The sequence below is a fragment of the Hemicordylus capensis genome, chromosome 1 (assembly GCF_027244095.1).
Source record: "Hemicordylus capensis ecotype Gifberg chromosome 1, rHemCap1.1.pri, whole genome shotgun sequence".
Lineage (NCBI taxonomy): Eukaryota > Metazoa > Chordata > Lepidosauria > Squamata > Cordylidae > Hemicordylus > Hemicordylus capensis.
In genome coordinates this window covers 250,991,536-251,014,580 of record NC_069657.1, presented here as the reverse complement: position 1 = coordinate 251,014,580, position 23,045 = coordinate 250,991,536, and the positions used below count along the sequence as shown (strand labels likewise).

Here is a 23,045-nt window from a genome sequence, read left to right as displayed (position 1 = left end):
ATTATCCTGCTTGCAAGTCGCTTCCCCGTTCAATTAAACTGAGAGACTCTGATCAATATGCTCAAATGAATGTGGGTGTAGATTATATCTGGATTCCATATATGCAAAAGTTTGGTGAATATCTTAATCAGGCCTGATTATTTATTTAATAGATTGATATACAGTACTGTCATTCAGCAAGGGATACTAGGGCAGTGTACTCAATAAAAATAAGATTAAAATACAATCAAATAATAAAACAGCAATTCAACAATAAAAGATGAAGCAGTGTCAGTTAAAAAACAACAACCCAGAAGAAAACCACTTTGTTGAGCTTTTTGTTGAAAGGTGACATATATTCTAAAGAATAAGAAGAATGAAAACTTACAGCACTAAACACAATATCAGAGGAAAACACCCTTGCAAACTTCAGAAGACCTGGGAGAACAGGGAAGTCTTGGCCTTGCAACTACAGAAAGCAGTGGAGCTGCCAGGCAAGCCTTCTTAGAAAAAGAGGTCCCAAAGTGGAGCAGCACAGACAAGAAAACTCTTTCCAGGCTAGTCACCTGCCTCAATTCCAAAGGTGGGGGCTTTGTTTCTTCCCTGAAAGAGAACATTGGTGGATAACTGCAGGGTCCAGACAGGTTGATAAGGGGGCAGGCATTCCATCAGGTATCCAGGCTCTCAGCCACATGGGGCTTTTCACAAAAGTAACAGCATGCTGAATTGGGTAGCCAGTTAAACTTTCCCCACACTGGCGAGATGTATTGCCAATGCATGGTTCCAATTAAAATCCTAGCCTCAGCATCCTGGACTAACTGAAGTTCCCAAACCATCTTCAAGGGCAGCCCCACACAGGAGAGGTCACAGCGGGGGCAGCAACTGAAGCTGGAAGAAGGTGGTCCATGCCACTGGAAAACTTGGGCCTCCAAATCTAGAAACATCCTCCAGATTGTAAAACATCTTTCATGAGGAGTGCAATCCCATTCAGAACCAGTTGTGGGCATCAGTGCTATTCATTTCAGTGTAATTAATTTAGGAGCAGGGTGTTAAGCTTACATAATTATATGCAATACTTGTTTCTGAACTATATGTACTATATGTTTTTGTCTGAAACACTGAAAACAGCAGGTTGTTTACTTATAACTTTATATTCTAATCTTTTATTGTATGTTTTAATTTTTGTAAACCGCCTTGGGGTTTTCTTTTAACGAAAGGCGGTATAGAAATGTAAAAATAAAAATAAATAAATAAATAAATAAATATTCTTTGGAACATAGGAAGCTGCCTTATACTGAGTCAGACCATTAGACCATCTAGCACAGTACTATCTACATTGACTGGAAATGGCTCTCCAAGGTTACAGGCAGGAGTCTCTGCAATTCTATCTGAAGATGCCAGGAAGTGAATCTGGGACCTTCTGCAAGCAAATCAGATGATCTACCACTGAGCTATGGTCCCATCCTCTAAGGGGAATATCTTACAGAGCTAACATGTAGTCTCCCATCCAAATGTAAACCATGATAGACCCTGCTTAGCAAATGAGACAATTCATGCTCACTACTACAAGGACAACTCTCCTCTCCAAATGACTCTCGGGTGATCATTTGTGTAGACATACAAATGACATATTTATGCCTCTTGGAGCACCTCTTGGAAGCTTCTAGAATTTTGTAGAACATTCTAGTCCCTATCTTCGGTGGGGAGACAATGTGCATTTTATGTGTCTCAAGGTTTTAGTCATCTAATGGGCCAGGGAAGAGACATTTGCTGGGAAGACAATGCTGGGTAGAGACATTTTGACCCCAGTAGCAAGGATATTGGAAAGGATATTTAGATGCCGTGATGTGTCTACACCTACAAAGATTAGAATCGTTTGGATCATGGTTTTCCCCATGATACTCTATGGATGCAAAAGCTGGACTTTGAAGAAGCAAGATAGAAAAAGCATTGATGCTTTTGAACTTTGGTGCTGGAGAAGACTTTTGAAGATACCATGGACAGCCAGGAAAACAAACAAATGGATCATAGAACAAATCAATCCAGAATTTTCACTCGAGGCACAAATGACCAGGCTCAAGCTATTATACTTCGGACACATTATGCAAAGATCCAGCTCCCTTGAGAAGTCCATAATGCTGGGGAAAGTTGAAGGAAAAAGAAGAAGAGGGCGACCAGAAGCAAGGTGGATGGACTCCGTTACGACAGCAATGAATGCACCTCTGACACACCTTAAAGGCCAAACTGAAGACAGATCATCCTGGAGAGAATCTATCTATGTGGTTGCTAAGAGTAGACACCAACTTGACGGCACTTAATCAATCAACCAATCAATCAAAAGTAAGCATTCTATTGCCAATGTGAAATGAAGTTTTGTCCAAAACAGAGAGGGTACACTTCATATCCAGTGTGTGTGAAGCTCTTCTTCTGATCCTGGGTCAGGGGAAAAACACAGGCAGTTCCACAATGTGAAACTCAGAGACAACTTATGGCAGGAAGGCTATATCTGGCCACAAGACCACTTTGGTATAGAAGTGAATGAACATAGGGCACATGGCACACTGATCTTCCTTGCAGACTTACAGGCTACCAGAAAGACTATCTTGAATGTTAGAAGACAAAGGTTTGTAGTGGTCATTGGCTCAAAGGGCTTGCCCATGAGCAGAGACAGGACCAGTGAAAGACTCCAAGATAGTACTGGAGTTTTCAGTAGGGGTGTGCACGGAACCGCGGAGCTGCGGTCGGCACTGGGGTGGGGGGTTCCATTAAGGGCGGGGGGGGGGCTTTACTTACCCCTCCCGCGCTTTCCACACACTGCCGCCGTAATTATTGAAAAAATTGCTCCTCCGATGGCTGTTCCGATTTTAAAAAATGGCTGCCCCCTTGAAGCCCTGGCCCGCGCGCGCAGAAGCCTTCCTAAAGTCTTTTGCAGCCTAGCAGGGAAGGGGGCGGGAGGACATCTCCCCGCCGCCCACCTGCGTCTTAATGTTATCGGGGCAAGATTTAAGGGCCCGGGGCGAGATTTAAGGGGGTGGGAGGGGGCTTCAAGGCAGCAGCAGGGGGCCAGGGCTTCAAGGGGGCAGCCATTTTTTAAAATCAGAACAGCCATCGGAGGAGCAATTTTTTCAATAATTACGGCGGCAGTGTGTGGAAAGTGCGGGAGGGGTAAGTATAGCCCCCCCCACCCTTAATGGAACCCCCCAAACTCCCCACCTGAACCAAAACCACCCCGTGACCGGACCGGTCTGGAGGCCTTTAGAATGGCCTCCGAACTGGTCCGTGCACATTCCTAGTTTTCAGTGATGAGTACAAATTTGTCAAGCTCTTGGAGAGTCTCTTCAATGTAGGGTGAAAACACACTGAGGCATTACCCACTGAAGGATGAAAAGCTGGTATCACCAAGAAGTCTACTTTTATTGAGGAAATTGAAAGTCTTGAAATTTGAGATGACTTGCATACTATAGGATGCTTATGGAGGCCTGGGATGGTTGAAAATAGTGGCTGACATTCTAAGGAAGTGGCAGTGCGCTGGGAAGGCACACCCATGCTGCAGAGCTTTCTTAACTCCACAGGGCGGGGGGATTTTTGCCACTCTCTGCTTCCCTTGAAATACCCTGTGTCCTCCAAAAATATGAAAATCACTCCCAGACTGTGGAGTTCACACTGTGGAGCTAAGAAAGCTCTCCACAGTGTGGGCACATCTTCCTGGCATGCTGTTGCTAGGATGTCAGTAGATGTTCTAAGGCGTAAGCACCAAATGTCTTTCACTTGGCTAGGTAGGGCTTTGTTGTGGAAGATTTCCTCACACATTCTAGGATGCTATGCAGCTCACCTCTGATCCCTTCTAGTGTTGAATCCTCCACACTGTGAGTTTCAGCATGTCAATATTGTGGTGGAGGACCTGACCCTAGACCCAGGTTAGAAGACAGCTACAGGGTGAAGGCATGTAAGGTGTGTTGATGTATCTGTAATTTTAGTTGTCCTTGCTTGTTCTAGAGCATTGTTTGTGGAGTTGTTAAAATAAACCTTTGTCTTCAAATGGTAAATCTTCAGTTCTTAACAATGTTAGGCAAAAGTGAAGCCGACCTTAGCCAAGAATGCCTGTGAAGGGCTATGGATCTGACCATGGTCTTAACCAAGTACTGATTTGCTGTTTTTCTATCCTTGCTGATTCACCTTGGAAGGTAAGCAAAAGCTTCCTGTCGTTATCTGGTAATTTGACCAAAAATAGGCAGCTATCCCCCAAATCACATGCTGATACTTGATAATTCAGCAATGCATCTGAAAGCAAGATAAGCAATGAGGATTCTGAGGAATCTGAGTCTGAATCGCAGCCAGATGTGTCCTCGGCAACAGTTTTCGAAGTGAGAATAGGCAAGGTCACAAAACACTGTGAAGACTAATGCAGAAGTAGCTATCAGTACCAAGATCAAAACAGTCATTGTCAGCACTGAAGTGAAAGACCTCTGTGATGCAGGTACAGTACTGACCAGCATCAAAGTTGGCATCAGTGCACTGCTCTCCCAGTGGCTATTCGCTCCTTGGTCTCCATCACAGCTTTTAGAAAAAGTGTAAAATCTTGGCTTTTTGCCCAGGCATTTATTTGATTCTCTGCTGCTGCTCTTTATAGTTTTTATTGCTTTTATGCTTTTGTTTTAATTTTTTAAAATCAGATTTGTTTAATATTTCCCCCCCACAATATTTTAATTGTATCTTTTTTACCATCTTGTGTTAATTTTTTTTGCTGTCTGGGATTGCTTTAATGAAAGGCGGTATATAAATTTAACAATAAATAAAATAAATAAAATAAAGGCAATGATTCACAATGGGGCAACTTAGGTCAGACACTCGATATTAGATGGTGGTACCAACACAATGGTCAAAGAAGAGAACACTTGCTTCTCCCAGTGTTGACAGATCAGTATTTTGTCAATGAATTGTAATGGCAAAGTTTCCTGGAGTAATATGAATGATTCATGGTGTCTATGATATTCAGAAGTACAGTTCAGAAGAGTTACAGTCTCTGGCATCCCACCTTCTTGGAGGACTAGAAAACTGAAATTACTCATGCCCCACCAAGCAACATGAAGTAGTATATTGAAGATTCTTTCAGAAGATAGAGGAAGGGGATCAGCAATCCTTGATTTGATCCTAACCAATAAAGAACAGTTGGTCAATGAGAACTTTGAGAGAAGTTACCATGTAATGCTGGAATTCTTGATCTTATGGAAAGTTAAAGGTGGAAGTGGTAAAAAAAAAAGAACCTTGGATTTCGAGTGAAATATTAATAGATGAGCAGTTGAATGGTGACAGGTCAGGATTGCCATTCTAGGTAGATAAGGAATCGGTCATAGAAGACCTGTCTACTTTAAGTGAGTTCAAGTATCCAGGGCTGAATTAGTTGCATCCTAGGATACTAAAATACTAAAATAAATTGCTCTCAGAACGTCTGTCATATTTGAACAGGTGTGGTGTCACAAGCCTGGAGACTGTAGCATCCCAATCTCCAAAAACGGCAACAAGGAGGATAGGAAAACTATAGACCAGTTAGTCTGATACCAGACAAGATACAAGGACAGATTATAAAGTGGTCAGTCTGTAAGTATCCTGATAACTAATGTAGCAATTAGCAGAAGCCAGCATGGATTTGCCAATAATAAATTTTGCCAGACAAATCTCTCTTTTTGAAATTACTAAGTTAGTGAATTGTGGGAATGTTCTGGATGTAATTTATCTGATTTCAGCAATGCACCTGAAATTTTTTTTCATCATTTTTGGTTGGTGGACTGGTCAGTGCAGGCTAGATAATAATGCTGTCAAATAGATTTGGGAAACCGTAGTCAAAGGTTGGGAAACCATAGTCAAAGAGTGCTCATCAGTGGTACCTGATAAAACTGGAGGAAAGTTTTGAGTGGGGTGTGCAAGACTTTGCCCTGGGCCTAGTACTCTTCAACATTTTTATTTGAGATTTAGATGAAGGGGTGGAGGGAATTCACCCTTTAGATGAAGGGGTGGAGGGTGGTAGAGATAGCTAATACCTCAGAAGACAGGAGTAAAACTGAAAATGACCTTGACAGAATGGGAAACTGGACTGAAAGTAACAATAAGGCATTAAAGAGAAACAAGTATAAAATTCTGCATTTAGGCAAGAAAAGAAAATCAAATGCCCAGGCATAGGATGGGAGATACTTGGCTTGACAGTTGTATATGTGAAAAAGATCTTGGGACCACACTCAGTCACAAGCTGAATATGAATCAATAGTGTGATACAGCTCCAAAGAAGACTAATGAGATCTTAGATTGCATCCATGTTCTAAGTCATGAGAAGTGATGGTTCCACTTTACTCAGCATTAGGCAGACCTCATCTGGAGTTCTCTGTCCAGTTCTGGGCACCAAAATTTAAGAAGGTTGCAGAGAAAGTAAAAGGGATTCAGAGGAGGGCAATGAAGATGATTAGGAGTCTGAATAACAAGCTATATGAGGAAAAGTTGAAGGAACTGGATATGTTTGGAGAAGAAGGAGGATATGCCTGGAGAAGAAGAGTAGGAACATGCTAGCATTCTTCAAATGTCTGAAGGGCAATCACTTGTTCTCTGTAGTCTTAGAAGGCAGACTTAGATCTAATGGGCTTACATCACTGGAGGGAAGATTTTTATTAGGAGAAACTTCTAATTGGTAGCAGCAGTTCGACAATGGAACCAATGATCTGGCAGACTGACAGGCTCTTCCTTGCTGAAGGTCTTTCAGCAGAAGCTGCACAGGTATCTGTTGGAGATGTTCTAGCTCTCAATTTCCTGCATCAGGGGGTTGGACTAGATGGCCTAAAGGCTCTCTCCAACTCTGTGATTCTATGAGTCCTTGAGCATTATCTACTCACAGGAGGTTGAGTCTCCCCTAGGATTTCAGTGAAACCATTGCTGGCAAGAACTGTCCCTGTAGGACCCACAAGGCTTTGGCTTCAGTAACAACAGGACAAGATGAAAACTGGGTGAATGGTTAGAACTGTTGTGATTGAAGGTTGCTTCATGGCACTGACAGAGAGGGCTCCATTATCTTGTCCTCCTGAGGAAGAATGAAGCAGAATCCCAGAGAAGAGCCTGAACACCGCTTCTGAGCTAATCCCTCTTTGGACAGAGCCTGTTGTCTCTGTAACCTTGGAACACTTATACCAGCCTTATGGATCTGCCCAAATGATGTTACTGCTCATAATCAATCTGTTGATGCTTTTATGGCTGATTGAGGGGCAGACGTCATCAGTAAGCCAGAGTCCAAGAGCCTGGAAACACAGAAAGCACTGACTCCCAGAGGAAAGCCTGCAAGCAAAGTTCTTAATGATGATTAAGAACACCTGGAGTACTGTGTACAATTCTGGTCACCACATCTTAAAAAAGGACATTGTAGAACTGGAAAAGGTGCAGAAGAGGGCAACCAAGATGATCAGGGGCCTAGAGCACCTTTCTTATGAGGCAAGACTACAACACCTGGGGCTTTTTAGTTTAGAAAAAAGACGACTGCGGGGAGACATGAAAGAGGTCTATCAAATCATGCATGGTGTGGAGAAAGTGGATAGAGAGAAATTCTTCTCCCTCTCACATAACACTAGAACCAGGAATCATCCCATGAAATTGATTGCCAGGAAATCTAGGACCAACAAACAGAAGTACTTTTTCACACAACACATAATCAACTTGTGGAATTCTCTGTCATGAGATGTGGTGACAGCCAACAACCTGGATGGCTTTAAGAAGGGTTTGGATAACTTCATGGAGGAGAGGTCTATCAATGGCTACTAGTCGGAAGGCTGTGAGCCACCTCCAGCCTCAAAGGGCAGGATGAGTACCAGTTGCCCTCAACTCCTGCCTGTGGCTTCCAGTGGCATCTGGTGGGCCACTGTGAGAAACAGGATGCTGGACTAGATGGGCCTTGGGCCTGATCCAGCAGGGCTGTTCTTATGATGGGCTTGCTTGGTAAACCTTTTGGCAGACAGAGCAACTATCCACCTTTTGGGGCTCACTCAAACAAAGCAAACACTCCTTGTGACCATCTGAAGATAGCTACATATGTGGCAATTTTGGAAAGATTCCTGTTTTGCCATACAATGAGCGAGTGGAAAACACACTAAAAATCTTGTGTTTTTTCCAGTTTTTATAACATATAAAGAAACCTATACAAAAACAAAACAACACCACTGAGGCAATTTATCTTTCTAGAGGGAGGGAAAAAGTCTCAACTCCAAGAAATGTTCCTAGGTTGCTGCTTTTGAAGCATTTGAAAAGGAACTGAGGAAGAGGTGTGCTTGCCCCGCTCTCAAGGCATAGAGTCTACTGAATCTCCCTCACCTGAGGACATAGGCTAGAGCCCTCTACAAGCTCTATAACTAACTGTTTGAGAGGACTCATAGAAAGCACAGACCTCTCATATGCGTCTGCACACAGAACTGTTAAGAAAGTGACTTAAAGGCTATTCACATGAGCAGCCCAGCTTGAGCTTGGCGGCTCATGTGCAGCTTTGCAAGTGAGGCTGCTCCCGGTGCTGCCCTCCCTCCAAACCCTGCTCCAAACCACCTGTGTGAATGCTCAGGCAGGTTGCAGACGGAGCAAAAAAAGAGGTGGGCTCTTGGGGGAATCCCCCAATGCACCACACTCATCGTGTGGCAAATTATGGGATTCTCGGAGGCTGGGACATGTTGTCCCGGCCTCTGGAGAGCCGCACTGCTGGGAGCAGCGTGGATCATATAAGAGCGCAGTCCGCTCTCCTAACAATGTTCAACGATCATCTGGGGGAAAGGTAAGTTTTGTGTAGCCTTCTCCCTTGCCCGCCCCACTCCCAGTCGTGTGAATACCCTTTTAGACTCAAGAAACCTAAAATACTTGGTTGGCACTGCAGAGGAAACAGTTTAAAGACCAACAGAGAGGAAAAAAAAATGTTTAGCAAAAGCTATTCAGTATGTTGTGGAAAGGGTCGCCCTTCCCCCAAGGGAAGGTTTTCAGTCTGGGAGCACTTCTGGACCTGGCTTTGTTCCTGGATGTCCAGGTGGCATCATCGCCAAGAGAGCCATTGCACAGCTTCATTGGGAGCATCAGCTTCCTTCTTTGCTAGAGAAGGCAGATCTGGCCTCAGTTACCCATGCCTGTAGTCACATGCAAGTTGACTACTGCAATGTACTCTACGCTGGGTAATCTCTACATTGGGTAAAATTTTGAAGAATGTTTGGAAATTGTTGTTCATTCAAAATGCTGCCGGTAGGCTGTTGTTGGATGTTGTTCAGTACAGGGATCATGCTACTCTTCTGCTGTTCAAGCTCCACTGGCTCCCTGGCTTAGTTCCTGGGAACAAACTGAAGTTTTGATTATCTTTAAAGCCCTACATGGCTTGGATCTAGGGTATCTAACCAATTGCCAGCTTCCACAAGAATCCACCACATTAAAACCATCCTTGGGGTTTCTGCTTCGTGTTCCACTGCTAGCTAAGGGTCAGCTGGCAGTGACAAAAGAGAGCTGTCTCTCTACGTTAACACCTAGACTGTGGAACTCCCTCCTCTCAGAGGCTCATACATACTCTACACTACAGATTTTCTGGTGGGTTATTAATACCTTTTTATTTCATCAGGCATTCATCCCAAATTAATTGTTTTGGATTGTCTGGCCACGTCCATACGTTTTCCTGGTGTTACTGCTGTTATCATTGCTGCTAGAAGTATTATGGCTACTGTTTTATAATTATTATATTTCTACAGTCCTCATGTTGAAACTGCAAGCTGCTTTGATGGCCCATAATGGTGAGAAAAGTGGACTGTAAATGCGAACAATAAGTACTACAACCTTTGCATTGTAACAGGCAAATCATCAAATATACTTACAGCAGGGAGAGTTGATTCATTCTTCTTATTAAGGCATTTTTCTTATTGACCAGCATGAACCATTCTTGCATCATAGCCTCTTCTTCCTCAGTGTTTCTCCCTATTAAAGAAGTGGCTATATTATTCTTGTGTTATTACAAAAGACAGGGCAACCCAGTGATAATTGGCCTTGAAGATTTTTCTAGATGATTTCAATGAAATCATATCAATATATCTTTAAATATTTCAGCCTGAAATATCATGAGCCCACTTCAGAAGTTGTGTCTCAGATATAGGGCTAATGAGAGCTGATGTATCCTGAATCCATGTCTTCTTTCCTTCCAAGCATTGCATTTGTCAGCAGCACCAACTTCCATACTTGGAGAGAGTTTCCCCCTGTGATCAGGCTTGCTCAGCTTTTCCTGATCACAAATAAAAATTCGCTAGGGCTACAATGTCTGCTACATGGAAAGAGCAGTGTGTGTGAACAGAGGCGCATCTAGGTAATTTTGGAGCCTGGACCAAAAGGCCTTTGGAGCCCCCACCCCCTGCAAATTAAGCACCATCATTCTCCTCTGGGCAACCACACCACCCAGGACAGACTAAAGAGGACATGGGGGCCCCTGGGGGCTGTGGAGGCCCTGGACTTTGGCCCGGAAGTTCAGGGGTAAGAGCGCCTCTGTGTGTGAATTAAGAGCGCCTCTGTGTGTGAATATGGAGCATGCTGGTGTATGGGGGCCTAGGCTGCACACTCTTATTGTGCCTGGGTCCACAACTTCTGAACAGGACAATAGTCAGAATCCAAAGGGGTTGTGATTGCTTTACAATGTGTACACAGGAGTTTTGCAGCTTTTCCATTTTTGTAATCCTTAACCCCTCCTGCGCAGTATGAGATGATGCCTTTCAGCACCTTTCTATATCACTGCTACCTGATATAGCTGTTTCCCATAGTCTAGGAAACATACCAGCAGGGATTTGAACTGGCAACCTTTGGCTTGCTTAGGCAAGTTACTTCCCCGCTGTGTCATTAGGTGGCTCTCCATAGGTGAGTAGCCAAACTATTTTCAAAGGTTATAAACTGCCAAACTCATACATTCAAATGATCAGACATTCATCTAACATGTGAAACATTAGTACCCAATAAAGATTTTAAAAGATTTTTAAACGTCTCCCTTTATTTTTGCATTTATATACTACCTTTTGACTCAGTAAGGCCCTCAAGGTGGTTCACAATAAAATTCCTTCTTGACTTCTTTTCAAAGCCAGATAACAGAAAGCAATGCTCAGGTAGCCCTAAGATCTCAGTTTAATTGGCATATTACAATTAAATATGTGTATTGCAAAATATGCACTTAATTGGCGTAATACAAAAATATGTGCTTAAGTGGAATAACGGCTATCCCTCTTTAGCTATGCCCTTTACTCCTCTAGGCAACTATTTACCAAAGATAAAGTTTAGATGCATTTTATATAAACTATGTTCTCTTCATACTGAAAAGTAGCTATCTTTCCAGTCTGAATGGTGGTGCAAATCAAAAGCATGAGCTACCTTTATATTAAGACAAGCTCAAAAGAAGACACCTCCAAATTTATTTTACATTTCTGATAGGCATTTTTTAAAAGCTAGTACTTCAGTATTTTATAGGCAATGGTATATATGCACGAAATAAAGGAATTCTAGAGTGGAAGCCATTTTTAGGCTTTACGGCTGTGAATCAGTGAGGACACTTGGTACTGGCACAGACATGTAGTCGTAATAACTATATGAGGGGGGAGGATATAATATGATTTAACTTTGGCAAAACCTATCCTGCCACATGGAAGCATTGTATTGATAACATCTGCAGGAAGAGCATGGCACCTAAAATTCACCATCTAACCCAAGGTACAACCATCAACTGAAAATCTGAAAATCTCTATTAGTGCTCTCATCATCATCTTACATGCATATAGCACTGATAGTCTATTATAAGCAGTGTTAAACCTCTCCCCTGATTCTAATAAATCACTTGTGAATTATGTTGATACAAAACAAAAAGTGGAAAACAGTTGCTGACATCCTAGGAGGATATACTAGCCAACATTGATTAATCACAGTAAGATGACTGTCAACAGTCACTGGTGCATCTTCAAGTTTTTGCACATTCACAAAATCTATCTGGGTTGTCAAGCATTCACATGTGACTGCTGGCACACACAGGCACACACAGAGAGAAGCGCTTCACACAACACGTGTGAAGCGCCTGATGGAGTTTTGCGGAGAGGGTGGGCTTAGCCTGCTCTCCCTGCAGCCGAGCAGCCGCTTGTAGCTGGGCAGCGGGATTGGCCACCCACATGGCTGCTGGCTCTGTCATGGAGCCAGTGGGGGCTGCATGGATTGGGGGCCACGCGGCCCCCGGAAGTTCCAGGATGCCCTGCACAAGTGTGAGGGACATCCTGGAGACAGAGGTGTGTCTAGGGGAAATAGCACCTAGGGCAAGAACTGAAATGGCGCCCCCTATCCAAACATCTGACACCCATCTTTCAGATAACTTTACCATAATATCAGCTCAAAAATACAAGTCAAGCTCATTAATCTTTTAATATTTCAAAAAATATTTAGCAGTGGACATAGCCAGACCAAAAAATGCCAGAAAATGACAAATTTCAGTATGCTGGGGCTCATGAAATACCCAAATACTACGTGGAGATGTACTTGGAAAACTAAACAGAAGTGCCTGTCTAATGCTCTACTATGCATTGTAGCATCACTATTACATAAATTTTAAAAATAAATGGAGAATTTGACTTTTCCCAGATACTCTGAAAATAATTAAAGGATATGCAGAGTAAACTGTGTCACTGCTTGGAATATATTCTAGTATTTCAGAAAGACAGTTAAAATGAGAGAAAGAGAGCAAGAAACTCCCAGTGGGTCTTAATACTAAGGATTTCACACTGATTCAAAGACAAACTCACCATTAATAGTCATATTATTAAGACATCACATTTAACTCACTTATCACAAGAAGCAAAGTAGAGCAAATGAATACAATCCTAGCTCATAAGCTTCATCTCAGTATTCACAAACCCTGATTCTCTGTACATCGTGCCAAACTAAATATGTGTACAGTGACTTATATTATATTAATTTAATTTTTTTTAATCTGTAGCCCCTTCAGAGGGCTTCCTGAGGGCTGGGGGGGTGTTTGCAAAAGTTTCCCCTCCCCCTGCTGGCCTCTAGAGCCTCGCAGGGACCATTTGAGCATGTGCAATGGCCATTTTTTAAAATAATTTTTTTAATGGCCACTGAAAACAAAATGGCCACTGTGCATGCTCAAATGGCTTCTGTGAGGCCTAGTATGGCCTAGGGCCTCACAGAGGCCATTAGAGCATGCGTGGTGGCCATTTTGTTTTGGTGGCCATTTTTTTTAAAAAAAATTAAAAATGGCACACCCCTTCAAGTGGCGCCCGGGGCACGTGCCCTGCCTGCCCCACCCTAGGTACGCCCCTGCCTGGAGAGATCCCCAAGCCCGGGAGGCTGCTTGCATTGCTACGGCAACACACAAGCAAAAAAAACAAGGTTAATGGAGCGATCTATTCCGTTAGTAGATCAAGATCAAAACAAGATTAACGGAGGGTCTACTTGCATGCCGTGGCAACATGCGAGCAAAAAACCAAGGTTAATGGAGCGATCACTCCTTTAGCCTTGTTGACGGCGAGGGGGATTTAAAGAGGCTAGCTGCTGGGAGCTGCACAGCTTCCATTGCAGCACACGATCGTGTAAAGGTGGGCTGGGCTCCTTTAGCCCGCTTTTGGGTGATTGTGGGAATAGCCTCACAGTCTATGAAGAGATGAAAACTTGGCTAATAATCTTTTGATAGAAAAAGTCCTGGAAAAGTCCTGCTATAATTAAAATTCAAGTGGTACAACACACTAAGGCTGTTCTGTAAAGTTAAAGTTTAACATCCTGGGCTAGGCTGCTCGTGTGGAGAGCTGGGATCTGCAGAGATACTGGCGCTCCTCCTACTGTAAACCCAGTTCTTAGCAAGCATGCCCTTAACCCTGCTGCCAGGATCGTGTGCCTCCTCGGGCTGCACACAACCCAAGGGGACACAGAGACAGGTGCCTAGAGTGCCTGTCTGATGGGGGACCCCCCCCATATCCCTGGAGACCAGGGAGCATTTCCACAGCCTCCTGAACACTGTGCCAGCCACCACTGCGGCAATCATATTTGTGGCGGTGCGGTGTGGTACTCAGGTTGTCCTGGATTGTCTGTGAAGAAGGTGGATTAAATCCTGCCTTCCCCTCAGCTCCTTCCCAAGCCCATCAATGGTCATGTGAATGACCTTACTGTCTGTTGATTATGCATAAAAGATTCCAAATGTTCGTGAAGCTTGCCCCCCCACCAGCTTTACTACTGACTTACCATGCAATCTTAAGGAAATCTCTCTGTAGCTAAGATTCTCATAAGAATATGGTAAAAATAACATTTCCACACCTGTGCGTTGAGAATTAATTGATGTTTTCAAAGTGAGAAATCACCTGATGCAATGTGATATGAAATATAGATAAACTGTATATTACAGTAATCAGTTGTTGATTATGGACAAACAGGGTATTTTTTTTAAAGTAAAAGCTATAATATTAGAAAAAAATATCTGAGTTTTGCTCCATGACCTTTTGCTCCTTTCCCTATGCCCCATCTCAAATATATATGGAAGACAGAAAGCTACAATATAGCTGATTCCTTTGCTTTTACTAATTCATTAACCCAAAATTAACAGAATTAATCACAGATTGTAGACAAACTGCACGGCAAGTTCCCTGCACATGGAAATGGTATTACAAGTCAGAAGCTCCCATGGCCATGCCCTAGTACTCTAAGACTTCAAGAAGTTAAAAGTTTAACTTCCAAATAATTTTAAATGAAAGGAGAAACTGAGAAGGGTATTAAAAAACCAGGTGGAGTTGATGGAGACACACATTACATTGCAGTGGACCCAAACTGTAGTGGCAAAAAGGTAACAAGGTGGGGTTAGGGAGGGCCAAGAAGAATGCCTTTTTAATGTTTATTTTCTGCAGAACGTTATTCCATGCATTTGGACAAGACCCTGGTTAGTTGTATCATATTGTATAGGCAGAAACAAGTACTTAGAGGATTCCTGTGAATTCTGGAACAGAGGGAAAGTTCCACAGCATCTATCTCATGAAGAAACAGGGAAGGAATATGCTTCCATTCATAAATGCAATATGCAAAAATCTTGTGTATTTTATTATAAAATATAATACACAAGATTTTTGCATATTGCATTTATGAATGGAGGCATAGATAAGTTATAAAATAAATAAATAAATAAATAAATAAATAAATAAAATATAAAAATTATTATTTTATTAGAATAAACTACATATCACAGGGTTGGTTTACTCTTGTTGAGTTGTGGTGGGACTAATCACATGGACAAGGAATGGAGAGTCCACACACACATTACTGAATGAATAAAGGGCCACTGCTTTAAAATTAAAGGGTCTGAAATGAAATAAGCTTGACTATTTCATCCAAATTGCCCCTCCCTACTACAGTGTGAGCAACTTTCTATCTGGGATGAGATTAAAGTAGGTAGTCTTCTCCCTCCCACATCTGGGAGATTCCATTGGGGCACCATGCCCATGAGAAGGTCCTCATAGCCTATACCTTCAGTGTCTGTTGAGGAATGCCTGTTAAGTCACTACCCCCAAGTGAATAAGTGTTAGTTAGGTAAGGTAGACATGCCCCCAGAATGGGTTCTCCTCAAGCCAAAATAGCCCGACACACTCTTAGCCTCCTTCACTCTTCAAAAGATGCCTTGAGGTGCAAACCAATATTCCTTACCTTTAGTTCTCTCTTTAGTCCACACTGATCCTTTCCGTTGTGACCAATTTAAGCAAGATGATGAAAGCAACTGACCAAGCTCACAATGGGATCACTCCAGAGCAAGCAAGCAAGTAAGCAATTAACCAACCCCTCATTCCACAGTCAATTCAGGTAAAAGGAAAAAAAAAGTCATACATAGCCCCCACAGATTGACCATCGAATTCCTTCTTACAATGTCTATCAGCATTGGTGGGTGCCAAGCTGAAAGAAAAGTGCATCAGGCGGTGGGACTTCTGGCATAAAAATCTGGGTACTACTCTACTTCGTGGTTCCCTTTCTGTAGTGGGGGAGAGCAACTGGCCCTATCCATCCCCAGCATAGCATCCCTCTAGCAACCTCCCATCCCTGTTGCTGATGTCTATCTTATATTTCTTTCTTACCTCTATATAATCACTATGCAATGAGAAGAAAGTGAATGGGATTACAGCCACAATGGGAGGTTATTCTCCCTTTAAAGAAGATATCTGGCAAGCATAATTTGAGTACTTTTCTATCATACTAAGACTTCATCAACTTGCCTATGTTCAAAAACTCTTGAGAACCTAGACTAGTCTAGGTTTTGCAGTCAGGTTTTGGCTCCTAAACCTGTAAAGCAACCTAAGTGTCCTTGATAGTTTCTTGCCACCTTCCTATCTTGCAAAATTTCAAATAGACATATACCTTGGCTAGTTTTGCTCCAAAGATGATAAAGAGTTTCGCTTCATCTTGGTCTCTACTCTGATCCCTCAACTTTATACACCGACACGGAATTGTTTTGATCCTTGAAAGTGTTAAAAAGGTACCTTACTTTTGAGAGGCCAGCCACTAACATAATGGTTGTGGACTTAGCAGAAGTTTGGTCAACAAGGATTTGCATCTGTGAGAAAGTTCACAAGGGAACAAAACAGTCAACACAGGAAGAATAAGTATGGGGAAACACTAAAAGCTGAATTGGTACATAGGAGTAGGACAAAGATAGCGGGAAGCTAAAGTCAGAAATGGAAAAAGAGATACAAGGCTGTAGTCAGCCTACAGACTACTGTCAAAACAAGAAAAGGGAATTTAGTGAACGCCCCGCCCCCCCATCAACCAAGAGATGCTATATAAGTTATATATTTGCTCCGAAGACCCGTCCTCTGGGAAAGATTCCTGATGAGTGGAAAGTGAAGGAGAATGGAAGCAAACCAGCAACATATATGGAATCCCCATTTGATCAGAGGCCTCTTCATTGTTTGGGGAGCTGCCCACCCAGAATAACAAAGGACTAGATTAGAGTCTGAAATTAATAGCTGGAATCTGTGAGGTTCTTTAAAGATGGGGAAATAGCAGGAATATACTATAACTACCATAGCTGGGCCTGGCGCAGAGCATCTGCGCCTCTGATGGACGGCCCGGCCTGCTTCTCCCCCACTCTGCCCATGGTTTCTGGTCGGCTTTCAAGCCGGCCTGTCCCCTCCTGCCGCTGCCTCCTCATCCCAGTGGCTGGGCCTGCCGCCTCCTCCTGGCCTGCCGCCTCCTCCTGGCGGCCCAGCCACCTCCTCATCCCAGTGGCCGGGCTGGGCCTGCCACTGCCACCGCCACATCCTGGTGGCTGGGCTGGGCCCGCCACCGCCTCCTCACCCCAGCGGCCATTTTCTCCGCGTCCTGTCGCTAGTCTAGCAGCTTCTCGTGAGAGCTGCCATGCATGGGATTAGAGACGGGTATGCCTAGGAAAAATAAATATATAGGTAATTGTAAGCTATTGGTTTATTGTGATTTTGCTGAACAAATATAAAATAAAGTCTAAAGTTTCATTTTTTTTCAGTGAATCGTTATTCACATGTATTTTGAATTCACTATAAAGGAAAAGCCGTTTGAGGCACTTTCTAATTTACTTAGGAAAACTAATCAATCATATTTCAATGTTGTCTGGTTGTTTTCTATCTTTTCCCTTGTTGACGATCCACAATTTTGTTCCTCAACAACATTCTTCCTATATTATCTCTCTCCAGTTTCTTCTGAGCATCTTGAAACTTTACTCTAGTCGTTGGAAGTTTCTGTCTCAAAATATAGTTGACTTCAGAGGATGGAAATTTTGCCTGGAAACTCAACTAATGAGTTTCACAGGGTTGAGGATAAAGTAAAGAGTGGAAGCTAATCACATGGAGGACTCTTACACAAGCCTTGCAGATTACCAATTTATGTTTTGAAACATGACACATGATCATTCTATTAGCTGAAAGTTAGAAATAATGTTTTACCCCTATTATTTTAATGAATGAATTCTGCAAATTGCAGTGATGACATGCGGTGTATGTTACCAAATAGTTACTCTGTATTTTTCATATGAAATACTTACACAATATCCTAGACCCAGGCCCATAAAACAAAGCAAAATTGTTTCGCTTTATAATGACTCATAATTAAGAAAGTCAGTACATAACTGACCACATAACTGAAATGAGGTTAAAAATTCCTTTATGTATGAAGAGCTATGGCAGACATAGATCCAGTAGAAACATACTACAGTTTCAGCATGTGAATACCATTCCATCATTTTTAAGTGACTCAAGGGCTGTTTTGTTTTACAGTATTTTAATCTGTCTTTTAGTTTAACTGTTTTTGTGTTTGCTTTAGACCATGTGATCCCTGACACTAGTCACATGACTTAGGCTGCAATAGTCACAAATCCCTGAGCAACAACAAAAGAAGAAAGAGTAAGAAGAAAGAGCTGAGAAAAAGCTTGCCATTTGGAAAAAGGCCAATTGTACCCTGACTAAGGCCTTTTTGATCACTGAAATGACACATGTGTGCAATATTAATAGCAGTTGGGGTTTTTTGGCCATGAACTTAAAATTCTTCTATCAATGTAAAACGCTGCAGTTGTGTATGATTACAGAGATTTAAAGACTCAGGTTTAAAGTTGCTTTTTTCAAACACTATACAGTTATTATGTATATGACTTGGCTTTTTCTTCTTCTTCAGCAAGGCAAAACAGAAGTCCTCACAGCTGTGATTTAAACATACAATTGTAATTGCTACATAAAAGTATAAGAGACTTTTCTCTGTTTGCAGTTTGTTTTTTACATCCACTTTGTAAAATTGAACAACACTCAATCTGGAATTTGTGCCTTGTGTTTATTTTCATTTTGCATTTTGTATAAAATCGTATTAAGATTATTTTGCAAAAACATATCTGTATTGTTTTTTGGATGATCACCATAACATTATTTGAAATTAGGAGTAAACTATATTTGTGAATGATCCAGTATTTGAATGGAAAACCATTTTTGTGAAATCATCACAAGATGTTTGGAATAGATATAAAATAGGTTTTGAATTTAAAATTTGGGCTTCCCACTATTTCCCCCTTTACATAATGCATACATTAGGCTATTGTTTTCATTCTTTTAGAAAGGAGGAAAACCCCCTTTTAAAACTAGCAAGTTGGACCATTACAAATTAATCCTGACTTTAATAACTGGTTAAAGACCCCTTCAGCTCTATAAGTAGAAAAAAATATTAAAAGCCTGTGATCACAGCGAGCTCTCTCATTTCTCCTCTAACCATTTGTTATTTAATCCAATACTAGTAATCCAATTTGTCCATCAGACTTTTAAAGGGCAGAATGCAACTTCCCCAGCTTAGACACTTTTCAAAGTACAATATATTTTTCAAATGAATGCTGGATGTTTCATTTTTTCCCCCAACTGTTCCTAGCTCTAATGTATGAGGGGGAAAAAAGAACAAGATGAACATTGTTCGTACTGATTAAGTAAGAGCTCATTAAAGAGCTGTCAGTGCCGTACTTTGAATATGCATGAAGCATATAATCAGATCTAGTACCGTCACTAGAGGAGAATACGGTAAGTACAAAGGATTGATTTAATTACTTAGAGTGGGCTATAGTGGTAAAGCAGTCTTGTTAGTACAAAAAGAAAAGGAGGTTGTATTCTGGCACGGTTAGGGGAAAAAGGCAGTTTTAGCTTCTGCCTCAATACCTAATCTCAGCAAAAAGCACTTTACAATGTAGCTTAAAATGAAGATTGCCAGTGTTCTGAAAAGGGCCGGGATTCATCTTATCTTGCTTAACCTCACCTGGTTAACTGTCTTGCAGAAGGCAGCTTCTCTCTTTAATCATAATTACAGTTATGCCATTTCATCGTATGGTCACATTAACCACTTTGGAAGAGGTTTTAAGAGAGACCTTTTTGTGCTAAAACAATTCTGTTTAAAATGTCTGAAATATTTTTTTCAAAACATTTAGACATATCTTTTCAAAATAAATAGAAAACAGCAATACTGCAGTTAAATATCACTTGATAGCTAGGTATCCTGAGGTGAAATACGAAACAATCATTATTATAAATACTTATTTGAAGAAGGATATTGGTTATCCTTACAATGGAGTTGTACAAAATTCTGTTATATTGATTGTAATCCTGTTTGCTGTGAATTACACTATCCATAATAAAGTTACCCAGAAATACTTTTTGTTTGCTTCTGTGGTGTTTACAGTGAGGTGTGTTTTCCTCCCAAGCTAATTAAGAGTTGGAGCTATTTTCCTACTGTTTCCTCTGGCCTGAATGCTAGGATTCCATTTTCTTCACCCACCATATACCTCCTTCATAATAAGGAATCACTATATACTTATTTTACAGTTAGAAACAGGGAAATACCAGACCACAGTTATGCTCATTTGTATAACCAAAGAATTTCAAATGATTTTGAAAGCTTTGTTCTTCAGTGAAGTAAATCCAATTTTTATAAAGGCAGCAGTAAAAAAAACAACTCCATAATTTTGTTCAACAATCCAACTTGTGATATTATTTAGCATGCTTTTTAAAAGCTTCACCTCCTTTGGTAAATTTCATGCCCCATAATATTGTTTTCACTTTTGTTATTATTGTGAAGAATTATATCAATATATCTAGTAAACATATATATTCAGGATGCAAATTCTACTGATATAACATGCATAACAATTTGTGTTGATCCAAATGCACACAGCTTTATAAAATATTTTCCATTAAACACTTATATTTACTACTCACATACGGATTACTTGTTAATTCTTTTAACAAAGAGTGTTTTGCTAAATTGATTCAGAGTAACCATTTAGCAAAACACTCTTTGTTAAAAGAATTAACAAGTAATCCGTATGTGAGTAGTAAATATAAGTGTTTAATGGATTTCCATGCTCGGTTTATATCTGGTAGCCTAAAAGGCTTAAACAGTAGTTGAGGTGTTATCTTTCCTATGATGGTTTGCTATATTTAACTTTCCATTTTGGTTCCCGCCACCACAACCTTTCCTCCCTTTCCCCCCATGTTGTTTTTGTATTTTTTATAGAATACATAAAAGTCCACGAGGGGTGGGGTGCTCATGCTCACATACACACACACACGTTTGGGATGATCATTATTGTCTTTAAGTGTTTACACAAATGTAAACACTTAAAGACAATAATGATCATCCCAAACGTGTGTGTATGTGAGCATGAGCACCCCACCCCTCGTGGACTTTTATGTATTCTATAAAAAAATACAAAAACAACATGGGGGGAAAGGGAGGAAAGGTTGTGGTGGCGGGAACCAAAATGGAAAGTTAAATATAGCAAACCATCATAGGAAAGATAACACCTCAACTACTGTTTAAGCCTTTTAGGCTACCAGATATAAACCGAGCATGGACTGACCTAGGCTGGCTAAACCGGCAACAAAAACAGGGAAGGAAATGCTGCAGCACATTACAACTATGACTTCAAGGGAAAGGAAAGCAGCAACACGTCTCTACAAGACTGGCTGGCTGTGTAAATGGATGAACACACTAACTCATCTACACATTATTTGATAGTAAATCTGTCAAGACAAGCCGGGGAATGAGAATAACATTTTAAAAATAACTTTTACTTCTAAATGTATTTAAGTGCTTTGCCTAAATGAATTACAACCCTCATAAGGCATCTAATAAAAGGTTTCTAACAATGTCTTTAAAAAAGTCCAATATACTCGGTATGGCAAGAAATAACAGGTTTGTGGAAATCACTTTTATTCAGCCTTAAGCAGGGACTGTTTAAATTTTTGATTTGTGCTTCATATTCTATCTGTAATGATCAAACACAGACAACTCCACATGTCTAATCATTTTTTAAAAACAAAATAAGAAAAATAACCCATTTGAGATACAGTGTATTTTCCACCCATTTGATTATTCACGCAGGTTTATAACACACACAAGCCATATTAGTAGAACCTTTCAAAGACTGAAAGACACTCATGTCTGCAATATTGTGTGTGCGCATTCGTGTACACACACGAATGCTAACAAGCCTGATGAGCGCCCAAATATATAAGTGGCATATTATATATTGTTTCTGTGTGTAGGTGGGTGTGTACAATATTTAAATATTCACAGGGTTGAATATTCACAGGTTACCTTGAAACAACAGAGAAAATTGGTATTTGTCAACTAAGAAGGAAAGGCCTTTGTTCAAATCCCCATTCAGCCATGATACTTGCTGAGTGATTCTGGGCCAGTCACTTCTCTCTCAGCCTAACCTACTCCACAGGGTTGTTGTGAGGAGAAACTTAAGTATGTAGTACACCGCTCTGGGCTCCTTGGAGGAAGAGCCGGATATAAAATGTAAAATAAATAAATGACTTCCACTAGTGTAGGCCCAATAGGGCCAAAAGGAGTCAACGACTCATCCCCTGCAAATGTTTTTTATAGAGACAAGGAAGAAGGAACACGAGAAAAGCATACAAAATAATGAACAGTCTAAAGGAGGTCATTTGGGAATGTCTATTTATCTTGATTCATTATTCAAGAAAGAGGATTTTCAATGAAATGGAAAGGTGGAAAATGGAAAGCTGATACAAATAAATCTATAATATATGGATATTATGTCTGAAATTCACTGTCTGAAATTCACTGTCACAACATGTCATGAAAGCTAAATGATCAGCAAGATGCAAAAGAAGATTTAATATTTTTTCAAGTATTAATAGAAGGGTAATTAATAAAATCATAGTGCTGAGAGGGATATAAACTCTACAGCTCCAAGACACAACGTGATTTAGGAAGAAACATCCCATTGGCAGCTTCTGCTACCCTATTTTCAGACTTCTGCACTAGTCCTCCAACAGTGAAGAACCTGATTGCCATGTTCTCCAGCTTCTTTAAGGATTTCTTAGATGTCCCCATGACACATCTGGCATTAGTTTAGGTCAGAAACAAGGTTCTGAGCAAGAAAATTATTATGAACCAACCTACGTATTATTAAATGAGTCAGGACATCTGTCTGTGATACCAATTGTGCCAACTCCATAGAACATGGAAAACACTGGAAACTTTTCCCATGGCTTCAATGG

At 41.1% G+C, this 23,045-nt stretch overlaps 1 protein-coding gene across 1 annotated transcript in view; it reads right to left on the bottom strand.

Annotated features, from left to right (window-relative positions):
* EHBP1 (EH domain binding protein 1) overlaps window positions 1-23,045 on the bottom strand; it is a 418,269-nt gene that overhangs the window by 14,737 nt on the left and 380,487 nt on the right. The window contains 1 exon segment of the mRNA XM_053284345.1: window positions 9,840-9,939. Coding sequence (XP_053140320.1) covers window positions 9,840-9,939 — 100 coding nt within the window.